This window comes from Mobula birostris, chromosome 27 (assembly GCF_030028105.1).
Source record: "Mobula birostris isolate sMobBir1 chromosome 27, sMobBir1.hap1, whole genome shotgun sequence".
Lineage (NCBI taxonomy): Eukaryota > Metazoa > Chordata > Chondrichthyes > Myliobatiformes > Myliobatidae > Mobula > Mobula birostris.
The window spans coordinates 4,180,515-4,205,442 of record NC_092396.1 but is presented as its reverse complement, the minus strand read 5'-3'; the positions used below and the strand labels follow the sequence as shown (position 1 = coordinate 4,205,442).

The 24,928-nt window shown below is 40.1% G+C and overlaps 1 protein-coding gene across 4 annotated transcripts in view; it reads left to right on the top strand.

Moving 5' to 3' along the window:
* ptpn11b (protein tyrosine phosphatase non-receptor type 11b) overlaps window positions 1-24,928 on the top strand; it is a 149,349-nt gene that overhangs the window by 31,073 nt on the left and 93,348 nt on the right. Inside the window, exon 1 of one of the 4 annotated variants that reach the window (XM_072245379.1) lies at window positions 167-382. The exons of the other annotated variants lie outside the window; for them this stretch is intronic. Within the exon in view, the coding sequence (XP_072101480.1) occupies window positions 375-382 (8 nt within the window). The 5' untranslated portion in view covers window positions 167-374. Of the gene's footprint in view, window positions 1-166; window positions 383-24,928 lie in introns of those variants that run through there. 4 annotated transcript variants of the gene reach the window in all.

The following is a 24,928-nucleotide window of genomic DNA, read 5'->3' as shown; positions in this document are numbered from 1 at the left end:
AGTATATCTTCCAAGGCAACTAAAGTAAATGGCTTCCAACCTGAACCAACATTAAACCTGGTGGTATTTTACTTCCTAAAAATGTCTGCTGCTCTCCAAGATAGGGCTTTGATCTGACTTCCTTTTCCGCTGCACAACCTCATCGTAGCAGCTGCCGTCACTGCCTACTGTGGTACGCTCCGAATATAAAATGCAGTATCTCTGAACAAGGGTTGCAAACTGTTAGTTTAGAAAAAAATTCATGTAACTGCCTGCCGACACTCACCAAATATTAATTATTTTTACAAACTGTTCTGAATTTTTTAACTTCATTATATTTAAGTTGGATTAACGGCTGTTGGCTTCATATATAGGGCTGAAGAGCTTTGGACAGTATGGTGAGGTATGGAAGATATAGTCATTTGTTTCTTATTAAAAATATGCTATGTCTTTTGTGTGAAACACTAATTAAATGTCTGGTGGGTCTCTAGATCTTATTTGCTGCTGGATATATATGATAGTAATCATGAATTTTTTTCTCGCTAAATCAATATAATAGAATTCTTTTAAAATACTTTATCAACTTAGAATATTGATATGGTGTGGCCTGCTATAACAATCTTCTAAAGTATTAAAAGTATTCTTCACCTGAGAAATACAAAAAACTTCTGGTAATTTTATTGTTTTAAAAATACTTCCCTTTTTAATATTATTTTGTTTATGAGTTCAGCATTGATTGTAATACTATAATACTTCCGAATTTAAAATGATGAATTCAAGAGCTTTTTTTTTGCACTGCTTATAACAAATTTCACGACATATGCCTGTGGTATTAAACCTGATTCTGAAATGAACTGTGAAGCACAAAAATTGCCTCATTTGAAAATTAACACGGTGGCTGGATACATACAGGCTACACCTCCTTAAATATCTGAAAGTTGTTGATTAAAAGTGTACTGCACAAACCGGTTGCTGTGAGATTATTGAAATTTCTGAATGTTCAACCCATTTTCTTTGAAGAAATCTTCTTTTCAAAAATTATGTTCTGTTAAAATTCGAGGTGCATGTTCTATTATTATGAAAAAAAGAGGTGCAATTTAGAAGAATTGGGCAATTTTGGAAGTCAGTGGGATTTTATGGATGTTCGCATAACGTGAATGCAGACATTGATTACTGCTACTATTCACCTGCACACATTTAGTTCCATTAACTTTGGAAGAGCCATGAGTACGCAAGTGAGCTCAGCCAATAGCTGATATTCTATAGTAAGCTTGTTCACCAAAACTTGTCCTCATAATTTTTTTTAACTTTATTTCTGGTCAAATAAGTGTTTGGTTTTTTGTTCCATAAGAAAATGCAGTCATCTCGGAGTAAAATTGACCAAAACACTTGGTTCTGAATTTGGTTTGAATTTTGAGATGGATTGGTGTGCAACTTGACATTTCTGGAACATCCAAAGATTCTATTGCTGGTTCTGCTGCAGTACAATATTTATGTAAACTGTTAATAGTTAAATTGTCCATTTATTGGGAAACAGGCGTTAATTGTAGCAGTGTGCTAGATACACCAGACATTTTTATTTTCAATGATTAAAAGTCTGCAACCATACATTTCAAAAATGCCATTCAATTAAATTACCTTTAAATTCTTTGTAGTGGACCAGTTATGTCACTTAATTAATTAGTTTACTGAACAGCTTAATGGTTACCTGCTATCAACTTAACACAAGTACTGAATACGTTGATGCGTGGATCCAAGTTCTTCAGTTATTGAATAGCAATAAATTTTAATCATGGTTGGTATGACAAAATTTTCAGTATCTAGCGTGAATAAAAATGTATTTTCATGTTTCATTTTTAAATAAGTTTCCATCTCAACTGATCCCTAATTGTTTGATCTTGTTACCATATAAACAACGTGCAACAGGACAATGGGGTGCAGCAGCACCACCTCAGAATCAGTGGCACGTATCGTGAAATTTGTGTATTGCAGCAGCAGTACATTGCATTACAATAAAAAGTATATATCAAAATAAAATTAAATAAATAGTGCAAAATGAGAGGATATTACTGAGGTAGTGTTCATGGACTCATTGTCCATTCAGAAATCTGATGGCAGAGGGGAAGAAACTCTTCCTGAAATATTGAGTGTCATCAGGCTCCTGCACCACCTCCTTGTTGGTAGCAATGAGAACAAAACATTGTCCTGGGTAATAGGGGTCCTTAATGATGGAAGCCATCTTTTTGAGGCATCATCTTTTGAAGATGTCCTCGATGCTGGGGAGGCTAGTGCCCATGATGGAGATGGCTGAATTTGCAACTTTCTGCAGCTTTTTCTAATCCTGTGCAGTGGCTCCTCCATACCAAACAGTGATGCAACCAGTTAGAATGCTCTCCACGGTCTTTCTGTAGAGATTTGCGAGTGTCTATGTTGACATACCAATTCTCCCCAAATACCTAGTGAAATTTAGGCGCTGTCATGTCTTCTTTGTAATTGCATTAATATGTTGGGCCCAGAATAGATCTTCAGAGATGTTGTCACCCAGGAACTTGAAACTGCTCACCCTTCTGATCCCTTGATGAGTTCCCTTCGACTTCCCCTTCCTGAAGTCCACAATCAATTCCTTGATCTTACTGACGACGAGTGCAAGAAATATGAGTGCAATTAAATGTTCATCCTCAGTCAGTAGCACTAAGCTTATTACATAATATACCAGAACTTTGTACTCTGCCTCTGAGATTCACCCGGTATAATATGATGTTACTACCATACGGTGATTTTATTGCTACCAATTACAGTTGACTTTCTAGACCTACTTGTTTTATAGTCTAAATCTTTAAAACTCACAGAATTCTTATGTTTGCTTTTATTTAACATCAGAATAAACTCAAAGTTCAAAGAAAAATTATTATCAAAGTACTGCTTTGTGATTCATTATCTTGCAGGCATTCACAGTGGAACTAAGAAGCACAATGCAGTCAATAAAAAATTACACACGAAATCTGACAAACAACCAATGTACAAAAGAAGATAAACTGTGCAATTAAAAAGCAAATAATAATGATGGTTAATAAATAGTAAATAATGCTGAGAGCATGAGTTATAAAATCCTTGAAAGCAAGTCCGTAGGTTGCGTAATCAGTTCAGTGTTGAGGTGAGTAAAGTTATCACGCTAGTTTAAGACCCTGATGATTGTAGGTACTAACTGTTCCTGAACCTGGTGGTGTGATGAGAGGAGTGAGAAAAGAGCATGGCCTGGATGGTTGGGGTCATAGACGCTGTTTGCTTGTGGCAGCTCTCCTCATAAATGTGCTCAGTGGTGGGGTGGCTATTTCCTGGACTGATCTGTATCCATCACTTTTTTGTAGGTAAATTATTTCTTTAGCAATACAGCACGGTAAAAAGCCCTTCTGGCCCGATTAGCCCATGTTGCCCAATTACACCCATGTGACTAATTAATCTATGTCTTTGGAATGTAGGAGGAAACTGGAGCACCCAGAGAAAACACACCAATCATGGGGAGAACATACAAACTCTTTACAAACAACAGTGGGAAATGAACCTGGGTCATTGGCACTGTAATAGTATTACATTAACCACTACACTACTGTGCCACCTCAAATTATCCTTGCCTTGGTAAATGGTAAACGTAATCTCGCCTTGCCTACAGCTTTTTAGTGTTAGTGGAATTTAAAAATAAGTGCATGAATTTGGTCACACTACTTTATTAATTAGGCTTTGACCATGTTAACAGTGCTTTGCTTTCAGGAATTGGATTGAAAAGCTCAAAGGAAAATCCAGTAAAACACATTGACTGTCATTATGCTGGCTTTACAGAAGCGCAACTGAAAATAACGGCAGAGTTTGACAGATACTATGACATTCGAGCAACAATTTGAGTATGCTGATCTATGAGTGTGGCGATCTCAAGCCACTTTAATATCCGAGTACTGCCTCAAAAACAATAGGAAATACTCTCCACCTTAGTGATCTCAGTTGCATTCTACTGTAGCTTTCTGGCCCCATTTGTGAATTAAATGTAATCTCTATGATAATATAGGTGTAAACTTCTGGTTTTGCTTACAATGGTGTATAGGGAGAGCATATCTGGAAGTTGCAGTAATACAAGGGTTAACATAATATCCAGGCAAGGATAGAGTGCAGACAGCTCAGGCAAGAAAGATCTTTGAAGGGCTTAGCTTCCCTTTGCACAGCAGGAGTCTATGATGAGATAGCGATCCAAGCCACACACACCAACTAAAGGGCAATTGCTTTCCTAAGTGCAAAATATCATTGTCAGTTTGTAGATTCTATTGACATTTAACACCTGTATTGTGAATAGTGGTTGTTTTTGCAAGTAAGGAATTCAAACATAAATAGTTAGCCAAATAGTTGATATCTATAACTGCTGGCCAATTCCGTATAAAAATAGCATATCTTTGTTCAAAAGTCACAGCAGTGTGATGACAGGGGCCACACTGATCTCCTTGTGCACAAATAAAATATGTTTAAGGAGTAAGTGTGCATGTGCCATCAGTCCAGTTATCAGTGCGACACATGCAATGCAGTATTGTGTACCACAATCCAATAACTTTAATTTATTCAAAGTTCAAAAAGTTTGAAGTAAAGTTATTATCAAAGTACATATACATCATCATGTACAACCCTGAGATTCATTTTCTTGAGGCATTCATAATAAGTACAAGAAACAATAGAATCAATGAAAGACTACCCACAGTTCTGGTCACCTAACTATAGGAAGGATATCAGTAAGATTGAAAGAGTACAGAGAAGATTTACTGGGATGTTGCTGGGTCTTCAGGAGTTGAGTTACAGGGAAAGATTGAACAGGTTAGGACTTAATTCCTTGGAGCGTAGAAGAATGAGGGGGGATTTGATAGAGGTTTACAAAATTATGAGGGGTATAGACAGAGTAAATGCGATTAGGCTCTTTCCACTTAGATTAGGAGAGATAAATACGAGAGGGCATGGCTTTAGGGTGAAAGGGGAGAGGTTTAGGGGGAACTTCTTCACTCAGAGTGGTGGGAGTGTGGAATGAGCTGCCATCTGATGTGGTAAATGCGGGCTCACTCTTAAGTTTTAAGAATAAATTGGATACGTACATGGATGGGAGAGGTCTGGAGTGTTATGGACTGGGTGCAGGTTAATGGAACTAGTGGAATAAAGTTTTGGCACAGACTAGAAGGGCCAAATGGCCTGTTTTCTGTGCTGTAGTGTTCTATGGTTCTAATAGGATGGACAACAACCAATGTGCAAAAGACGATAAAATGTGCAAATACAAAATGAGAAGCAAAACAAAATAATAATAAATAAATATGAACTAAATACTAAGAGATAAATATAAAAATGCATTATAGAGTCTTTGTAGTGTTGCAATTAATGGACGAAAAACTTATGAAGTAGCAAATGTTCTCATGCTCTGCCTGGCAAATGTGAGATATATTGTGATAAAATATCAAAGTGCATGGGGTTGATATACCAAGAGTGTTTTAAATCCATTCTGAATTTGGTTGTGCAACAATATCTTACAATAGAGTAAAGTTACCCCCATGTTGGCTTATTTATTTTAAATACCATTAACATATTTTTCTTCACAGTACCCATCAGCATCCACATAAAGTTTTGCAATTTGCTGATAGATATTGTAGTAATCTCAATGGCTCTTGTATATGTTCTTCCCATGACCACGTGGATCTCCTTTGGGAGCTCCAGTTTCCTCCCACATTCTAAAGATCTACAGGCTCGTAGGGTAATTGCCATTGTAAATTGTGTTATGATTAGGCTAGGGTTAACTAGGTGAGTTGCTGGGCAGTCCGGCTCATTGGGCATGTTCCATGCTGTATCTCTAAATAAATAGAATAGAATTATCATAATAGATCTAAATTTTAATAGAGTTCAATTAACTATGTAACTGATTATGTAAGACTCTAGTATCCTCTGGTGAACTTATGGGAGATACATTGGACTTGAAATGTACCCATATAAATGAGAAGAGCAAAATGTCATTTGAATTATGTATGAAACATCAGAATGGGGAAGAAATGTGATTTCAGTGACTTTGACTGTGGAATGATTGTTGATGCCAGATGGGGTGATTTGAGTATCTCAAAAACTGCCGATCTCCTGGGAGTTTATAGAGAATGGTATGAAAAACAAAGAAACATCCAGTGAATGACAGTTCTGTGGGTGAAAACGCCTTGTAAATGAGAGAGGTCAGAGGAGAATGGTCAGACTGATTCAAGCTGACAGGAATATAAGAGTAATTCAAATAACCGCATGTTATAACAGTGGTGTGCAGAAGAGCATGTCTGAATGTTCAACATGTCTAAACCTGAAGTGGATAGGCTACAGCAGCTGAAGACCACAAGCATACAATCAGTGGCCACTTTATTAGATACACTGAGTATATTTCACAGACATTACTGTGACATTATGTTTGTTATCTCCCAGTTGTCTTGATGTTTCCCATTTCTCCTCTTTATACTACCTCTCTGGGATTTCTTCCAAAAAGCACTGGGTTGGTCTCTGCATATGCACTGAGAACACCTAAGGTTTTAACTCACTTCAAGTTCAAGTTTATTGTCATCTGACCTGCTGCAGAGGCTAAGTCCAAGGGTATATTTAAAGCGGAAGTCGGTAGTTTCCTGAATGGTCAGGACATCAAAGGATCTGGCAAGAAGGCAGGTGTATGTGGTTGAGTGCGATCCAGGATCAGCCATGGTGGAAAGGCAGAGCGTACTCAATGGCCTGAATCGTCGAATTCTGCTCCTATGTCTTATGGTCTTATATGTACAGCCAATTGAAGCAATGTTCCTCTAGACCACAGTGCACCCACAATACATATATCTCACACAGCACATAAAACAAAAAGTTACCACAAATAAGTTAATAGCATATAATTCAAAATGCACATAGTGTGCAGCATAGATAGACAATAAACAGCTTGCTGTCCTAGTGACGAGACTCAGTGGTGTCATGATATTCATTATTCTCACAGCCTGAGGGAAGACTTGCTGCTCACTTGCTTCCACTTGCTGTTGTTGCTAAATTGTCAGAATTCTGGTCGGACAGTCGGTCTGGATAAGCAGAATCTTTTTCCAAGTAAATATCGGAGAAAAGCAAAGCTTATTGCGTGTGTTCCCTGGTAGAAACTCTGATCCCTGAATATCAGTAGTCATTTCCAATCTGGGCTCCACGAAGCCCTTGGTTAATGGTAGGGGTCCATAGCATAAAAAGTTGGGGAACCCCTGCTGTATTTAGTGACTGCCTGATGATGAACCATGTGTTTCTGCAACCTTGGTGAAGTCACTCCTGAGCTGAGCTATTGACATGTATCAACCTATCTATTCCGCTGCGGTAAATCATCCTTACTCCACCCAACATGGCTGAAGTACTCCTCTAAACACTTAACTATTCCTATATTTATTACCTTAACCTGACTACTCTCACGTCCCCTTATCTAAGAAGAAATGTTTTGGTATTGGAGAGGGTCCTGAGGAGGTTCACAAGAATGATACCAGGAATGAAAGTGTTAATGTATGAGGAGTACGTGATGGCTGTGGGCTTGTATTGATCACTGGGGTTTAGAAGAATGTGAGTGGATCTCATTGATACCGATCAAATTAGACAGAGTGGATGTGGAGAGCATGTTTCCTGCGGCAGGGGAGTCTACGACCAGAGGATCAGCCTCAGAATACAGAGATGAGGAGGAATTTCTTTAGCCAGAGGGTGGTGAATCTGTGGAATTCATTGCCACAGATCGCTGTGGAGGCCATGTTATTCAGTATACAGTGCCTATAAAAAATATTCACCCCTACCCTGGAAGTTTTCATCTTTTATTTTTTTACAACATTGAATCACAGTGGATTTAATTTGTCTTTTTTTAAAACACTGATCAACAGAAAAGGACTCTTCCATGTCAAAGTGAAAATAGATCTCTACAGAGTGATCTAAAATAATTACAAATATAAAACACAACATAATTGATTGTGTAAGTATTCAGTAAGACCATAAGACATAGGAGCAGAATTAGGCCGTCTGGCTTAGCGAGTCTGATCCGCCATTCAATCATGGCTGATCTTTTTTTTAAAATCTCCTCCTCAACCCCAGTTCCCGGCCCTCTCCCCATAACCTTTGATGCCATGTCCAATCAAGAACCTATCAATCTTTGCCTTAAATACACCAAAGACCTGGTACCCACAGCTGCATGAGGCAACAAATTCCAGAAATTCACCACCCTTTGGCTGAAGAAATTTCTCCGCATCTCTGTTTTGAAAGGGCGCCTCTCTATCCTGATGCTGAGCCCTCTTGTCGTAGACTCTCCCACCATGGGAAGCATCCTTTTCACATCTACTTTGTCTAGGCCTTTCAACATTCAAAAGGTTTCAATGACATCCCCCCTCATCCTTCTGAATTCCAGCAAGTACAGACCCAGAGCCATCAAACATTCCTTGTAGGTTAACCCTTTCATTCAAGGAATCATCCTTGTGAACCTCCTCTGGATTCTCTCCAATGCCAGCACATCTTTTCTAAGATGCGGGGCCAAAAACTGTTCACAGTACTCAAACTGAGACCTTACCAGTGCCTTATAAAGACCTCAGCCTCATGTCCTTGCTCTTGTATTCTAGACCTCTTGAAATGAATGCCAACGTGGCATTTGGCTTCCTCACTGCCAACTCAATCTGCAAGTTATCTTTCAGGGTGTGCTGCACAAGGACTCCCAAGTCCCTCTCCCAACTCTCCTCAACACTACCTGCCCCTCCACCAATCTTCGTATCATCTGCAAACTTGACAACAAAGCCATCTGTTCCATCATCTAAATCATTTATATACAGCATAAAAAGAAGTGGTCCCAACACCAACCCCTGCAGAACACCACTAATCACTGGCAGCCCACCAGAAAAGGATCCTTTGATTCCCACTTGCTGTCTCCTACCAATCAGCTAATGCTGTAACCTATTCATCCCCTTTAATATGACATAACAGATCATCACTGGTGCAGCCAATTGTTTGTAGAAGTCACATAATTAGTTAAATGGAGATCACCGTCTGCAGTGAAGGTGTTTCAATTGACTGCAGTAAAAATACACCTGTATCTGGAAGGTCCAACTGCTGGTGAGTCAATATCCTGGCAAATACTACACCATAAAGACAAAAGAACACTCCAAGCAACTCCACGAAAAGCTATTGAAAAGCAGAAATCAGGAGATGGATATGGGAAAATTTCCAAGTCACTTAATATCGCTTGGAGTACAGTGAAGTCAATCATCGAGAAATGGAAAGTATATGGCACAGTTGTAAATCTGTCCAGAGCAGGCTGTCTTCAAAAACTGAGTGATGGTGTAAGAGGGAGACTAGTGAGGGAGGCTGCCAAGAGACCTATGACAACTCTGGAGGAGTTACAAGCTTCAGTAAGATGAAAGAGACTGTGCATTCACCAACTGTTGCCCGGGTACTTCACCAGCTTTATGGGAGAGTGGCAAAGAAATGACCACTGTTGGAAAAAAACTCACATGAAATCTCAGCTAGAGTTTGCTAGAATGTAGATGGGAGATTCTGAAGTCTGGTTGAAGAAGGTTCAATGGTCTGATGAAACCAAAATTGAGCTTTTTGTTTATCAGGCTAAACACTAAAACATCACACATTATCAAAAACACACCATCCCCACCGTGAAGCATGGAAAACCTGATGTAGTCTGCAAGAGAACTGCGACTTAAGTGAAGATTTGTTTTCCAGCAAGACATTGACCCCAAGCATAAAGCCAAAGCTACACAGGAATGGCTTAAAAACAATTAAGTTAATGTCCTGGAGTGACCAAAAGTCTAGACTTAATCCAATTGAGAATTTGTGGCTGGACATGAAAAGGGCTGTTCACTCACAATCCCCATGCAATTGGACAGAGCTTAAGTAGTTTTGTAAAGAAGAATGGGGAAAAATTGCAGCCTCCAGATGTGCAAAGCTGAAAGACACCTATCTACACAGACTAAAGGCTATAATTGCTGCCAAAGGTGTATCTACTAAATACTGACTTGAAGGGGTGAATACTTAGGCAATCAATTATTTATGTGTAATAATTGTAATAAATTTAGGTAACTTTGTAGAGATTTACTTCACTTTGACACAAAGTCAAAAAAGTCAATTTAAATCCACTGTGATTCAATGTAACTTCCAAGAGGGTGAATACATTTTATAGACACTGCATTTAAAGTGGATGTTGATAGATTCTTGATTGGTTAAGGCATCAAAGTTTATAGGAAGGAGGTAGGAGAAGGTGGTTGAGAAGGATAATAAATCAGCCATGATGGAATGGCAGAATAGACCCAATGGGCTGAATGGCCTTATTCTGCTCCCGAGATTTCCCATTTTCCACAAATTTGAGGTCATGTGAAAAGTTAATGTGCTTCTATGCTGACTTGCATTTTCCCATTCACCCGCTGGTGTTCGTGAATGTATATTGATTCTTAGTTAAGTCACAGCTCAGTTTTAAAATGCACATTCTTACTGCGTCATCCCTAACTATCTCTGTAAATTCTTCCATCTCTACCACTGTCTGTGATATCTGCATGCCTTTTACTGTCCCTGATTGTAATCACCTAACATTAGCATATGTTTTAGCTGAAAAACTCTCACGGTCACTCTCTAACAATCCTCTTCTAAGATTTCTTTGACATTTTCTTCTGACTGAACTTGTCCTGTTATGTGTGCCTAGTCTTGTATCATTATACGCCCTTAAAGCACTTGAACAGCATCATAAAATTTCAAACTGTTTGTTGTAATGATAATCTGTAAATTTATATTCGCAAATGAGAGATTATATTAAATATTGTGAGTTTTAAATATGTTTTAAATATATTTCAAAAGTTGTTGGAATTTACCGATGTACAATCCTGTGGTGATACTTAGCATTTGTCATGAAATTTAGAAATTAGTTGAATTTGTATAGGTTCCACGGTGAGTGTGCATTCCTTCACAATGTTCCTTCAATTATGAAACCTGCTTCATATGAACTGACTATGTTGGTGCTTTCCCTTCCACTGACCAAGTTGTGGTGGAAATGAGTGTAAGTACTGTGTCCAATTTACAGAAAGAATATGAAAGATTTAAGTATGCTACTTCTGGGAAAATAATCAGTTCTGCTTTGAAACTGATCATGGTAAAATATCAGAATCAGGTTTAATATCACTGGCATATGTTGTGAAATTTGTTGTGCAGCAACAGTACATTGCAATACATAATAAAAGCTAAATTACAGTGAGAGAGAGAGAGAGTGTGTGTGTATGTATATATATATATATATATATATATATATATAATTAAATAAGTAGAGCAAAAAGAGAAATAAAGTAGTGAGATATTCATGATTTCAATGTCCATTCAGAAATTGGATGGCAGAGGGAAAGAAGCTGTTCCTGAATCACTGAGTGTCTGTCTTCAGGATCCTGTATCTCCTTCCTGATGGTAGCAATGAGAAGAGAGCATGTCCTGGGTGATGGGGGTCCTTAATGATAGAGGCATCACTCCTTGAAGATGTCCTTTATGCTGGGAAGGCTAGTGCCCATGATGGAGCTGACTGAGTTTACTCTCTGTAACTTATTTTGATCCTGTGCGTGGGCACACACCCACCTGCCCCATACCAGACAGTGATGCAGCTTGTTAGAATGCTCTCCACGGTACCGCTGTAGAAATTTGCAAGTGTCTTTGATGACATATCAAATCTCTTCAGACTCCTAATGAAATATAGCCACTGTCGAGCCTTCGTTGTAACTGTATCAATATCAGAGGAGTGGAGAATTAGATGCACAATAGCCAGTTATTGCTTGAAAATTCAAAAGAAATAAATTGAAGATAAATAATTTTAAAACTAAATAGTTGCTGGTTCAAAATAACTACATTCCAGTATGCGGCCAACAGTGCAAACTTTGCATGATAATTTATTTGGCAATCCTTTCTCTTCTCAAGCATTATGACTGTCCAGCTAATATCACTGCTAATATTAAGGAGCTTCTATTTAAATTCCTGAGATCTTGAGAGCAATGCTGTCTGGAGCTTAGCTCCCTGTAGGGTCAAGAGGGATGTTCCAGACAAAAAGTGATGCAACTAAGACCTCAGCAGTGGGGCTGGTGGAAGATGACAGATCGCAACGACAGGCAAGGCAGAGGGAACCTGTAGCAGTGAAGGGTCCCCGGTCAGCTTGCATCCCATGTCACCCCTGACCCTAATCTGTCAAGGATCGAGTTGTGGCTGTAAATATTAAACAAAGTCACACACAGGCGATCTCCATTAAGGAAACAACCCCTTGGGAGAACATCATACAGAACTGGAGTGACCACAGTATTACTGTTATTTAGCTCCTGGTAGGGTCACCCATGGCAATAAGAGCAAGGGGGAACTTCCAAATGAAAAAAAGATCCAGCCAAGACCTCAACGGTGGAGCTGGTGGAAGATGACACATCATAATGACAATGAAGGTGGAGGAAGGCTGCAACAGTGAAGGGTCCCCAGTTGTCTTATCCCCTTGGGAAAACATCATGCTCATCTTGAGTGATCACACTCCTATTATTATACTGTGGTCATGTAGAAATGAAAATAGCAATGATTTATTACACTATCGTTAAGCTCTTATGACAAAGATAAACCTACTATTTGCTGAAAAGGAAGTGTGGTGTCAATGATGGATAAGAACATATTATTATCTCATACTGTATATCCAAAATGTAATGGTAACTTAGATAATTTTTGCTAAACTCCCCTGCATACTCTGACAAAGGAGAGTATGACAAGACTCTGTTTAGTATAAGACCCAAGTGCTTATTTTATGACATTTGCTAAGTAACTGGTTGCAAGATTTAATCCTAATTCCACAAAGCTTCCATGTATTTGGCAAGCTTAAATGAACCTTTTCCTCCTTTGAAACAGCTACTTTTTAGTAGTTGAACATCAATGCCAGTGAAAGCAAACAACTGTAGATGCCAGAAACCTGAAATAAACAGAAATACTGCTGAAAGATTCTGAGCTGAAATGTTAATCCTCTCCTCCCCTTCTCCTCCCCCTCTCCTCCCCCCTCTCCTCCCCCTCCCCTTGAGGCTCTCTGTTGGTTGAGGTTGGCCATGGATATTGTATCCTAGTTGTCTACATGATACACAAGCTATGGGTCTGCCGTATGGCAACCTTGCTTAAAACTGGTACAGATTAAATATCCTTCAGTATAGTGGAATTTCCAGCCATTTTTATTTAAATCTTCATTGCGTTTTTGAATGGAACATCGATCATCATTTTTATTTAAAACAGGCAAATGCAGAAGAAAGTTGTGCCATCTCTGACATAACCTGTTTCTGAAATATCGAAATAAAATTATTTTTTGTTTTATTTAGAGATACAGCATGGTAACAGGCCCTTCAGGCCCAACAAACCCTTGCTGCCCAATTACATCCATATGACCAAAATAACCTCCTAACCCATACATCTTTGGAATGCGGGAGGAATCCAAAGCACCGGAGGAAGCCCATGTGGTCATGGGTAGAACATACAAACTCCTTCTAGACAGCAGCAGGAAATGAACCCAGATCACTGGTGCTGTAAATCATTAGTCTAACCACTGGGCTAATATGCCGTCCCAAATGTAAATCTTGATTCCATTTGTATGCAATGCTGGAAATTTAGGCAGATGGGAAAATAGATTATATGTTCTATGCTTGTTTATTTTTTCCGAATTGTTACAGGTTTGTGCAATTATTTGGTCCTTTTTATAGATCTGTAAAGTTGCTTAAATTTGCAAACTGTGATGTGCAAGGTAATAAAGGACTTTTTCTTGTCTTGAAGACCTAGTTTCTAAAGCAATCTTTCCTAGACATGGATGACTTCATATGCATTCCCTTCGGAATGCAGTAGTTCAAAGATCAGGACAAGCTGGAATTGAAATTGGTTTATTATTGTCACATGCACTGAGATACAGTGAAAAGCTTGTCTGGAAAGCTGTTCATACAGGTCAGTTCACTACACAGCGCATTAATGTAGAACAAGTTAAAACAGTAACAGAATGTAGAATAGAGTGTAACAGCTACAGAGAAAGTGCACCGCAGTTAGACTATAAGGTGCATGGACATAACAAGAAAGAAGGAAAGTGAAGAATTAATCTGTCAAAATATCAGCATGGTATAATGTATCAGATAAATATGTATACAGTGCTGATGAAGGATCTCGGCCTGAAACATCGACTATTTATTCATTTCCAGTGATGTTGCCTGACCTGCTGAGTTCCTCCAGCTTTTTGTGTGTATTGCTCTGGATTTCCAGCATCTGCAGAATCTCTTGTGTTTGTGATAGTGTGTCAGATGTTAGCACATCTGATGTGTCACTGAAGTCTTCCAACTGCTGTGGCTACAATTGAAATGTCAAAGCTGCAAGATGACCTGTCTTATATACTGACCAACACCTTTGTCAGGAACCTTGATGTACCAGGATATTTCTGTGCTGACAATGGTGATATTTACATTATCTGAAAATTTCCACAATTGCAGAAGGGTAGTTATTAATGTTCTGTGTCAGAGTCCATTTTTGATTTGTGATCATAAACTCACAAACCTTTACCGGCAAATATCAGCCCTACTTTCTAAATTGTGGCAAATTAGTTTAGCTCCAGGCCTGTTCATATGTAAGCTTTGTTTTCTTAAGCCTATCATCCCTACTGAGACATAGACTGCTGACAGCATCTCTCCAGACTCCTCTACCCTGGCCCAGTCCTTCAAATTGTCTCCAGATGTAGCCCATTTTCTGGTGTCCTTCCATTTCTAGGGATAAAGTCTTTGAGGCTTCTGTTGGTGTTTCTGTTGATCTGGGTTTTCACTGGGTGGGGTTGCTAGCCCCTTGCCCAACTCTCACAGCTGGGTTTGGGACCGTCTGTGGCGGAGTTTAAGTAAGCTTTTCATTAAATTCTATCAATCCAATTGTAATTATTTTCCAACGTAAACTGAGGAGTAAGCACAGCCTGGGAACAAGATCTTAACATGCATTTGGTGCAGCTTCTAAAGTTGTATTAATGTTATCACATTCAAATTTTCCTTGCTCAACATAAAAACTAAAAACTGGAAATATCTGATAGCTCAGGGTTATATGATGGAAATCTGACTATTTGTCAGAGGCACTTGCAATTTATTGCTGAATTTAGTTTCTGGTGAATGGAACAAAGGATGAGTTTTAGATGGAAAATATGGTTAGCCACAAAGAACTGTAAAAATGATGGTGAAGATATGTTGGTTGATTTCTGTTGTGCCTTGTAGCTGATATGAAGAAATATAGTTGTTTTGAGCATTTATAGACACATATCATTGATACTTGATATCTTTAAAACATACAACTAACTTACTTACAATTATTAAGTATATTTTTGAAAAAAAGTATGTAGTAATGCACCACAATTCTTCTTGAAAAGCACGATTAAGGCTTCATATACTTGACTTGTAAATTTTGTATATTACTTAACCTTCTGATTTTAGAAAATGATTTTTGGAAATTATGAATTGCCATCAGATAAGTAAATGCCAACTGGTAATGTCAAAACTAATTCATAGTTGTGGTTATTGAACTAAGCCAGTTCCTATTTTTCTCTTAATAATGGCTTTGCTACAACTTTTGTAAGTGATATTTAAAGTGAGGACTGTACTCTGAAAATATGAGTTCAGTTTGTATTTTCCCTCATGAATGTGTTGGTTTCCTTTGGGTGCTTCGGTTTCCACACATAGTCCAAATATGTACTGGTTCGGAGGTTAATTCGTCATTAGGCTAGGGTGAAAATTGGTGGGTTGCCGGGCAGCGTGGCTTGTTGGATTGGAACAGCTTGTTTCATGCGGTATATCTAAATAAAATAAAAAATGTGGAAATGTCTGTCTAATTGTTGATAAATGGTGTGGTTGTTCAGAGCAGTGAATAGTTTTGATAATGTGCCAGTATTCTGGTAATTATTTTTGCAGTATGCAAATATGTTAAGTACAGGAAATGTTGATATAATAAGCAGGCCAGTCAGTATCTATGGGGAGAGAAAATAAGATGGAGAGAGCACTGACTAAAGCAAAGGTAATAGTGAATTTAATGTTGAATTCTTGCGCTCAAGGATTAGCTACACCACTAGACTAAGCAGATCTAGTGCAGAAACTATTGCAAATATTCAGTGAGGTAGGCAGCATTCACTTCATTCAACTTCACTTGCCACATCATTGAGATGTTCCTGCAACCAATGGACTCACTTTCAAGGACTCTTCATCTCATATTCTCAATATTTATTGCTTATTTATTTATTATTTTTATTTATTTTTGTATTTGCTCAGTTTGTTGTTTTCTGCACTCTGGTTGAACGCCCAAGTTGGGCAGTCTTGCATTTTATGATTATTATTCTATAAATTTATTGATTATGTCCACAAGAAAATTAATCTCAGGGTTGTATATCGTGACATATATATACTTAGATAATAAATTTATTTTGAACTTTGAACTTTTATTACAAGAGATTCTGCAGATGCTGGGAATCCAGACTAACACATGCAAAATGTTGTCGGAATTCAGCAGGTCAGTCAGCATCTATGGAGAAGAATAAACAGTCAACTCTTCAGGCTGAGACCCTTCGTCAGGCCCCCGAAACATTGACTCTTTATTCCTTCCCATAGATGCTGCATGACCTGCTGAGTTCCTCGGGTATTTTGTGCATGTTGCTAGAAATACTGTTAACGTTGCAAACCAGCTTCAATGCCACCAAGCTGCAATTTGGAAAATTGTCCAGGGATATCCTATCTAGGAAATGTAGGGCAAATGCAATCAATGTAATTACCACTAATCATTCTCTCAATCATCAGTAAAGCAATGGACGGTATTTTCAATAGTACATATTATAGAGAATAGTACATATTATAACCACAAGAGATTCTGCAGATGCTGGAAATCCAGAGCAGCACACTCAAAATGTTGGAGGAACTCAGCAGGTCAGACAGCATCTGTGGAGGGGAAGAAACATGTTTCAGGCGGAGACCCTTCATCAGGACTGATAAGGAAGGAGGAACAAGCCAAAATAAGAAAGTAGGAGGTGGAGGGAAAGGAGTACACAGTGACAGGTGAGACCAGGTGAGGGGGAAGGTAGGTGGGTGGGGAGGGTTTGAAGTGAGATGCTGGGCGACGACAGGTGGAACAGGTGAAGAGTTAAAGAAGAAGGAATCTGATAGGAGATCACAAACATATGGGATTTTGCAAATGCTGGAAATCAAGAGTAACACGCACAAAGTGATGGAGGAACTCAGGTCAGACAGCATCTATAAAGCGGAATAGTGTCAACATTTTCAGCTGAGACCCTTCATCAGGACTCATCTGTGACAAGAATACACATAGATTAAGATGTAGCTGGCCTGGGCTGGCACCAGTGGAATCAGCAGTTGGTCTGCCACCTGTCTTCAGGGGAGAGAGAGAGATAAGGAAAACAATGGTGCAGCATTTGGAGATGTGTAATGAAGGGACGGGAGAGAGAGTAACAGAAGGAGAGAGCTGTCAAGAGCGGCTCCCTCTTTGAACCCTGAACTGTTTGAAGGGATGGACAGGCGATACCCCAGCAGGGGGATAAAAAGGGACAGGTTCGCTAAGGCAGGACACACACGACACCCGAGGTAACAAGACCCTGGAAGCGGTGTGTCTCTCACAAGTCGGTGGGAAGTACCGGGCCATAGACGCACAGGGTGGAAAGGCACGATCGGCGGGAACCTGGTGTGTGTCCACCCTTGCCTGGGTGCCAGGTTCAGCGCAGGGAAACGATCGTATCTGGAAACGGAGGGGTCACGGTTGGTGACCTCAGATGACATCACAAAGGACTCGCCCGAAAGCTGACTGCGAAGGTCTGTCTGGAAGCCTTGAATATTCATTCGTTTTGCTCTCTCTCTCCTCCCCCCCACTGTCCATTGCCACGGCAGCGATTGCTGCGAACTGAACTGAACTAAATTGAACTGAACTTTGCGTCACTTTGAAACTGGTCATTTACCCCTAGACAACGATAGAGCTTGATTGATCCTGTTATCCTTTTGATTAGAGTACTGTGTTGCTTGTTTCTTTAATAAAACTTTCTTAGTTCTAGTAATCCAGACTCCAATCGAGTGATCCATTTCTGCTGGTTTGGCAACCCAGTTACAGGGTACGTAACACATCCCAATTTCCTGATGAAGGGTTTTGGCCAAAAATGTCAACTCATTATTCCTCTCCATAGATACTGCCTGACCTAATATGTTTTGACAGCATTTTGTGTGAATCTAGCCACATATCCTTGATATTCAGCATCATTTCTGGTGTTATCTATGACAACCATTTCCAATATCTTCTAATATTTTCAATTTCCAATTTCTGTAATACTTCTATGTGAAATGATTAAGTGAACGAGCTGAGGCTGACCTTTGTAATACTGATTATCACTGAAATAATTGACAAAAGTAATTACTGTTAATACTGCCATATTCAATGAGTGCTGATTTGCTGTGTTGCTTCAGCACTAACTTGCATTTTCAGTTTGGCGTACTATCCCAAGGCACGCCACAAACAGAATTTGACAAGACTCAAAGCTTAGACAAAGGAGTACATTTTAAGAATTGGCTTGAAGGTGGAAATGAAGGCAGAAGTTTACTAGCAAATTATGGAACAATCATTCATGTTGTAGAACAAAGGCCTAGTAAAAGGACATTTGGCCCATTGTGGCCTTTGTGACCTTGCTGTTAAAAATAGAATCAGAATTGGGTTTATTATCACTGGCATGTGTCATGAAATTTCTTAACTTTGCAGCAACAGTTCAATGCAATGCATAATATAAAAGAAAAAATAATATTAATAGATAAGTAAATCAATTAGTATATGTATATTGAATAGATTAAAATTTGTGCAAAAGCTGAAATATATTAAAAAAGTGAGGTAATGTCCATGGGTTCAATGCCCATTTAGGAATTGGATGGCAGAGGGGAAGAAACTGTTCCTGAATTTCTGAGTATGTGCCTTCAGGTTTCTGTACCTCCTACCTGATGGTAACAATGAGAAAAGAGCATGCCCTGGGTGCTGGGTGTCTTTAATAATGGATGCTGCCTTTTTGAGATACTGCTCCTTGAAGACGTCCTGGGTACTTTGTGGGCTAGTACCCAAGATGGAGCCGATTAAATTTACAACCCACTGCAACTTCTTTTGGTCCTATGCAGTAGCCCCCCCTCTCCCCCATATCAGACCAGTGATGCAGCCTGTCAGAATGCTCTCCACAATACATCTATAGAAGTTTTTGAGTGTTTTTGTTGGCATACCAAATCTTTTCAAACATCAAATGAAGTTTAGTCGCTGTCTTGCTTTCTTTATAGCTGCATCGATTTGTTAGGACCAGGTTAGGTCCTCGAGATCTTGACACCCAGGAACTTGAAATAGGCTTCAGATTTAAACTCACTCCCTAGTTCTTAGTCTTCACCTCCTGAGGAGACTGAGGTGAGTGAGGCTCCCCCTGCCTAACTAATTTTTACATGGGCATCGTCAAGAGTGTCCTGACCAGCTGCAGGCCATCTGATATGGGAATTGCAAGGCATCTGATCGCAAGACCCTAAAAAGGCTCGTCGTGGTCTTTCTTCCACCCATCAGAAATATTTATCAGGAGCACTGTGTACATAGTGTTAATGATCCCTTCCATCCCTCCCATAGCTTTGTCAATGATCCCTCCCATCTAACAATTTCTTTGACCCTCCTACCAGCGAAACTGTTTCTTGCCCCATGCCTTAAGACTACTGAACTCCCTGCTAACACCCAGGTTTCATCATGTATGAAGCACCAGTAGTGTTATATTGTTTACTTTTTAACCTGCACCTTATTAGTTGTTAATTATTTGTGGTAGTATTACTTTATGTATGACATAGAAACATAGAAAACCTACAGTACAATACAGGCCCTTCAATCTACAATGCTGTACCAAACATGTACTTACTTAGAAATTACTTAGGGTTACCCATAGCTCTCTATTGTTCTAAGCTCCATGTACCTATCCAGGAGTCTCTTAAAAGACTCTTATCTTATCCACCTCCACCACCATCACCAGCAGCCCATTCCACGTACTCACCACTTTCTGCGTAAAAAACTTACCCCTGACGTCTCCTCTGTACCTGCTTCCAAGCACCTTAAAACTGTGCTCTCTCGTGTTAGCCATTTCAGTCCTGGGAAAAAGCCTCTGACTATCCACACGATCAATTCCTCTCATCTTGTACACCTCTGTCAGGTCACTTCTCATTCATCCTCCACCGCTCCAAGGAGAAAGGTCCGAGTTCACTCAACCTATTCTCATAAGGCATGATCCCCAATCCAGGCAACATCCTTGTAAATCTCCTCTGCACCCTTTCTATAGTTTCCATATCCTTCCTGTAGTGAGGTGACCAGAAGTGAGCACAGTACTTCAAGTGGGACCTGACCAGAGTCCTATATAACTGTAGCATTACCTCTCGGCTCTTGAACTCAATCCCACGGTTGATGAAGGCCAATGCACCATATGCCTTCTTAACCACAGGGTCAACCTGCGCAGCAGCTTTGAGTGTCCCTCTGATCCTCCACACTGCCAAGAGTCTTACCATTAATGCTATATTCTGCCATCATATTTGACCTACCAAAATGAACCACCTCATACTTATCTGGGTTGAACTCCATCTGCCACTTCTCAGCCCAGTTTTGCATCCTATCAATGTCCCGCTGACAGCCCTCCACACTATCCACAACACCCCCAATCTTTGTGTCGTCAGCAAATTTACTAACCCATCCCTCCACTTCCTCATCCAGGTCATTTATAAAAATCACGAAGAGAAGGGGTCCCAGAACAGATTCCTGAGGCACACCACTGGTCACCGACCTCCATGCAGAATATGACCCGTCTACAACCACTCTTTGCCTTCTGTGAGCAAACCAGTTCTGGATCCACAAAACAAGGTCCCCTTGGATCCCATGCCTCTTTACTTTCTGAATAAGCCTTGCATGGGATACCTTATCAAATACCTTGCTGAAATCCATATACACTACATCTACTGCTCTACCTTCATCAATGTGTTTAGTCACATCCTCAAAAAATTCAATCAGGCTTGTAAGGCACGACCTGCCTTTGACAAAGCCATACTGACTATTCCTAATCATATTATGCCTATCCAAATGTTCATAAATCCTTCCTCTCAGGATCTTTTCCATCAAATTACCAACCACTGAAGTAAGACTCACTGGTCTATAATTTCCTGGGCTATCTCTATTCCCTATCTTGAATAAGGGAACATCTGCAACCCTCCAATCCTCTGGAACCTCTCTCGTCCCCATTGATGATGTAAAGATCATTGCTCAATAATCTCCTCCCTCACCTGCCACAATAGCCTGGGGTACATCTCATCCAGTCCTGGTGACTTATCCAACTTGATGCTTTCCAAAAGCTTCAACACATCGCTTTCTTAATGTCCACATGCTCAAACTTTTCAATCCGCTGTAGGTCATTCCTACAATCGCCAAGATCCTTTTCTGTAGAGAATACTGAAGCAAAGTATTCATTAAGTATCTCTGCTATCTCCTCCGATTCCATACACACTTTTCCACTGTCACACTTGATTGGTCCTATTCTCTCATGTCTTATCCTCTTGCTCTTCACGTACTTTTAGAATGTCTTGGGGTTTTCCTTAATCCTGCTCGCCAAGTCCTTCTCATGGCCCCTTCTGGCTCTACTAATTTCTTTCTTAAACTCCTTCCTGCTAGCCTTATAATCTTCTAGATCTCTGTCATTACCTAGTTTTTTGAACCTTTTGTAAGCTTTTTCTTTTCTTCTTCACTAGATTTTCAATAGCCTTTGTACACCACGGTTCCTGTACCCTACCATCCTTTCCCTGTCTCATTTGAACGTACCTATGCAGAACACCACGCAAATATCCCATGAACATTTGCCACACTCTTCCCTGAGAACATCTGTTCCCAATTTATGCTTCCAAGTTGCTGCCTGATAGCTTCATATTTCCCTTTACTCCAATTAAACGCTTTCTTAACTTGTCTGTTCTTATCCCTCTCCAATGCTATGGTAAAGGAGATAGAATAGTGATCACCATCTCCAAAATGCTCTCCCACTGAGAGACCTGACACCTGACCAGGTTCATTTCCCAATACCAGATCAAGTACAGCCTCTCCTCTTGTAGGCTTATCTACATATTGTGTCAGGAAACCTTCCTGAACACAACTAACAAACTCCACCCCATCTAAACCCCTTGCTCTAGGGAGATGCCAATCAATATTTGGAAAACGACAACCCTGTTATTATTACACCTTTTCAGAATCTGTCTCTCTATCTGCTTCTCAATGTTCCTGTTACTATTGGGTGGTCTATAAAAAACACCCAGTAGACTTATTGACCCCTTCCTGTTTCTCACTTCCACTCACAGAGACTCTGTAGACAATCCCCCATGACTTCCTCCTTTCCTGTAGCTGAGACACTTTCTCTGATCAGCAGTGCCATGCCCCTACCTCTTTTGTGTCCCTCCCTGTCCTGTTTAGAACATTAAGCCTGGCACACTAAGTAACCAATCCTTCCCCTGAACAATCCAAGTCTCTGTAATGGCCACAATATCATAGCTCCAAGTACTGATCCATGCTCTAAGCTCATCCACTTTGTTCATGATGCTTCTTGCATTAAAATAGACACATCTCAAACCATTGGTCTGAGCGTATCCCTTCTCTATCACCTGCCTATACTCCCTCTCGCACTGTCTCCAAGCTTTCTCTATTTGTGAGCCAATAGCGCCTTCTTCCGTCTCTTCAATGTGGTTCCCACCCCCCAGCAATTCTAGTTTAAACTCTCCCCATGTATGAGTTATGTACTGTGTTGTGCATCTTGATCATTCTTTCGTTCGGTGGTATACATGTGTTCAACTGGATGACAATTAACTGAACTTGAACTTGTTTATTTTTATTTTGAGTTACAGCATGGAACAGATTTTCCATCTCAACAAGCTGCACAACCCAGCAGTCCACCAGTTAACATTAGTCTCATCACAGGACAATTTACAATGACCAATTAACCTGTTACCCTGCAGCTCACGCAGGTCAAGAGCTAGGGAGTGAGTTTTTACGTGTAGTAAAGCTTTTTACGTCCACCACCCTTTCAGGCAAGTAGTTCTGGACTCCCATCACTTGCTGAGAGATTTTTTGTTCTTCTTTCTAAACACAATTATCTTAAATTTGTGCTCTCTAGTTAATAAGTTTTGTGCTGAGAAAATTCAGAGCATACTATAATATTAATGAGAGCGAGGACAATAGTGAATAATTAAATGAAAGATCATTGGGGGAGTGCAGATAACTCGGACTGGAATTAAAATATAGAATGGAGATTAGCTTTATTTTGTCACATGTACATCAAAACACCGAAGTACACAGTGAAATGTGTCATTTGCGTCAACAACCAACATAGTTTGAGCTGCTGCTTGGATTCCTATACTAAAGTCCATGACCACGCACTTCCCTACACTCTCAGTTCTTTACCCATTATCCAGATCTGTCCTTCTGCAGACTCCCTGCTTCCTCAATACTATCTGACCCTCCATTGATCTTTGTATCAGCGCAAACTTGACCACAAAGCTATGAATAATTATCACTCTGCCTCTACCTCTCGTTCTACTTAACCCTCTCTGTCTCTGCTGTACTATTCATCTCAACTACTTCATCTACTTAGCAGTAAGAACAACTACCAGCTGAAGGATTCATAATCAGCCAGTTAAATATTCAGGAGAAAACTGTACCTCAATAACAATTACAGCAAGGACTACTTAAAGCATACTTCACAAGGAAATTCTGAAATCCTACTGCGTAATTTCAAAGGAAATGTGAGGGGGTAGGTTTTTATCAGTGAGTCATGGGTGCCTGGAATGTGCTGCCCAGGGGAGGTGGTAGAGGCAGATGCATTAGAGACTTTTAAGAGATGATTAGATGGGCATATGAATGTGAGGGATATGGACATTATGTAAGCAGAAGAGATCAGTGTAGTTAGCCATTTGATTACTGAGTTACAAATAAGAGATTATCTGTAGATGCTGGAAATCCAATCAACACACACAAAATGCTGTGGAGGAACTCAGCAGTCCAGTTAGCATCTATGGAAAAAAGTAAAGTCGACATTTCGGGCCAAGACTCTGTGGCAGGACTGGAGACAAAAAGATGAGGAATAGATTTTAAAAGGTGGTTGGGGGGGGGAGGGGACAGAGAAACACAAGGTGATAGATGAAACTAGGAGGGGGAAGAATTAAGTAAATAGCTGGGAAGTTGGTGAAAGAGATACATGGCTGGAGAAGGGGGAATCTGATAGGTGAGGATAGAAGGCCATGGAAGAAAGAAAATGGGGGAGGAGCACCAGAGGGAGGCAATGGGCAGGCAAGGAGATAAGATGAGAGAGTGAAAAGGGGGTGGGGAATGGTGAAGGGGAGGGTGGAAGGCATTACTGAAAGTTTGAGAAATCAGTGTTCATGCCATTAGGTTGGAGGCTACCCAGACGGAATATAAGGTGTTGTTCCTCCAACCTGAGTGTGACCTCATCGCGACAGTAGAGGACGCCATGGATTGATATATTAGAATGGGAATGGGAAATGGAATTAAAATGGGTGGCCACTGGGAGATCCTGGTTTTTCTGGCGGATGGAGCATAGGTGCTTGGCAAAACGGTCTCCCAATCTACGTCGGGTCTCACCGATATAAAGGAGGCCACACCAGGAGCACCAGACACAGTATATGACCCCAACAGACTCACAGGTGAAGTGCCGCAAATAGTCCTTCCAGGTGAGGTGACACTTCATCTGTGAGTTTGTTGGGGTCATACACTGCGTCCGGTACTCCCAATGTGACGTCCTGTATGTCAGTGAGACCCGACATAGATTGGGAAGCCTAAAATCTAAAATCTC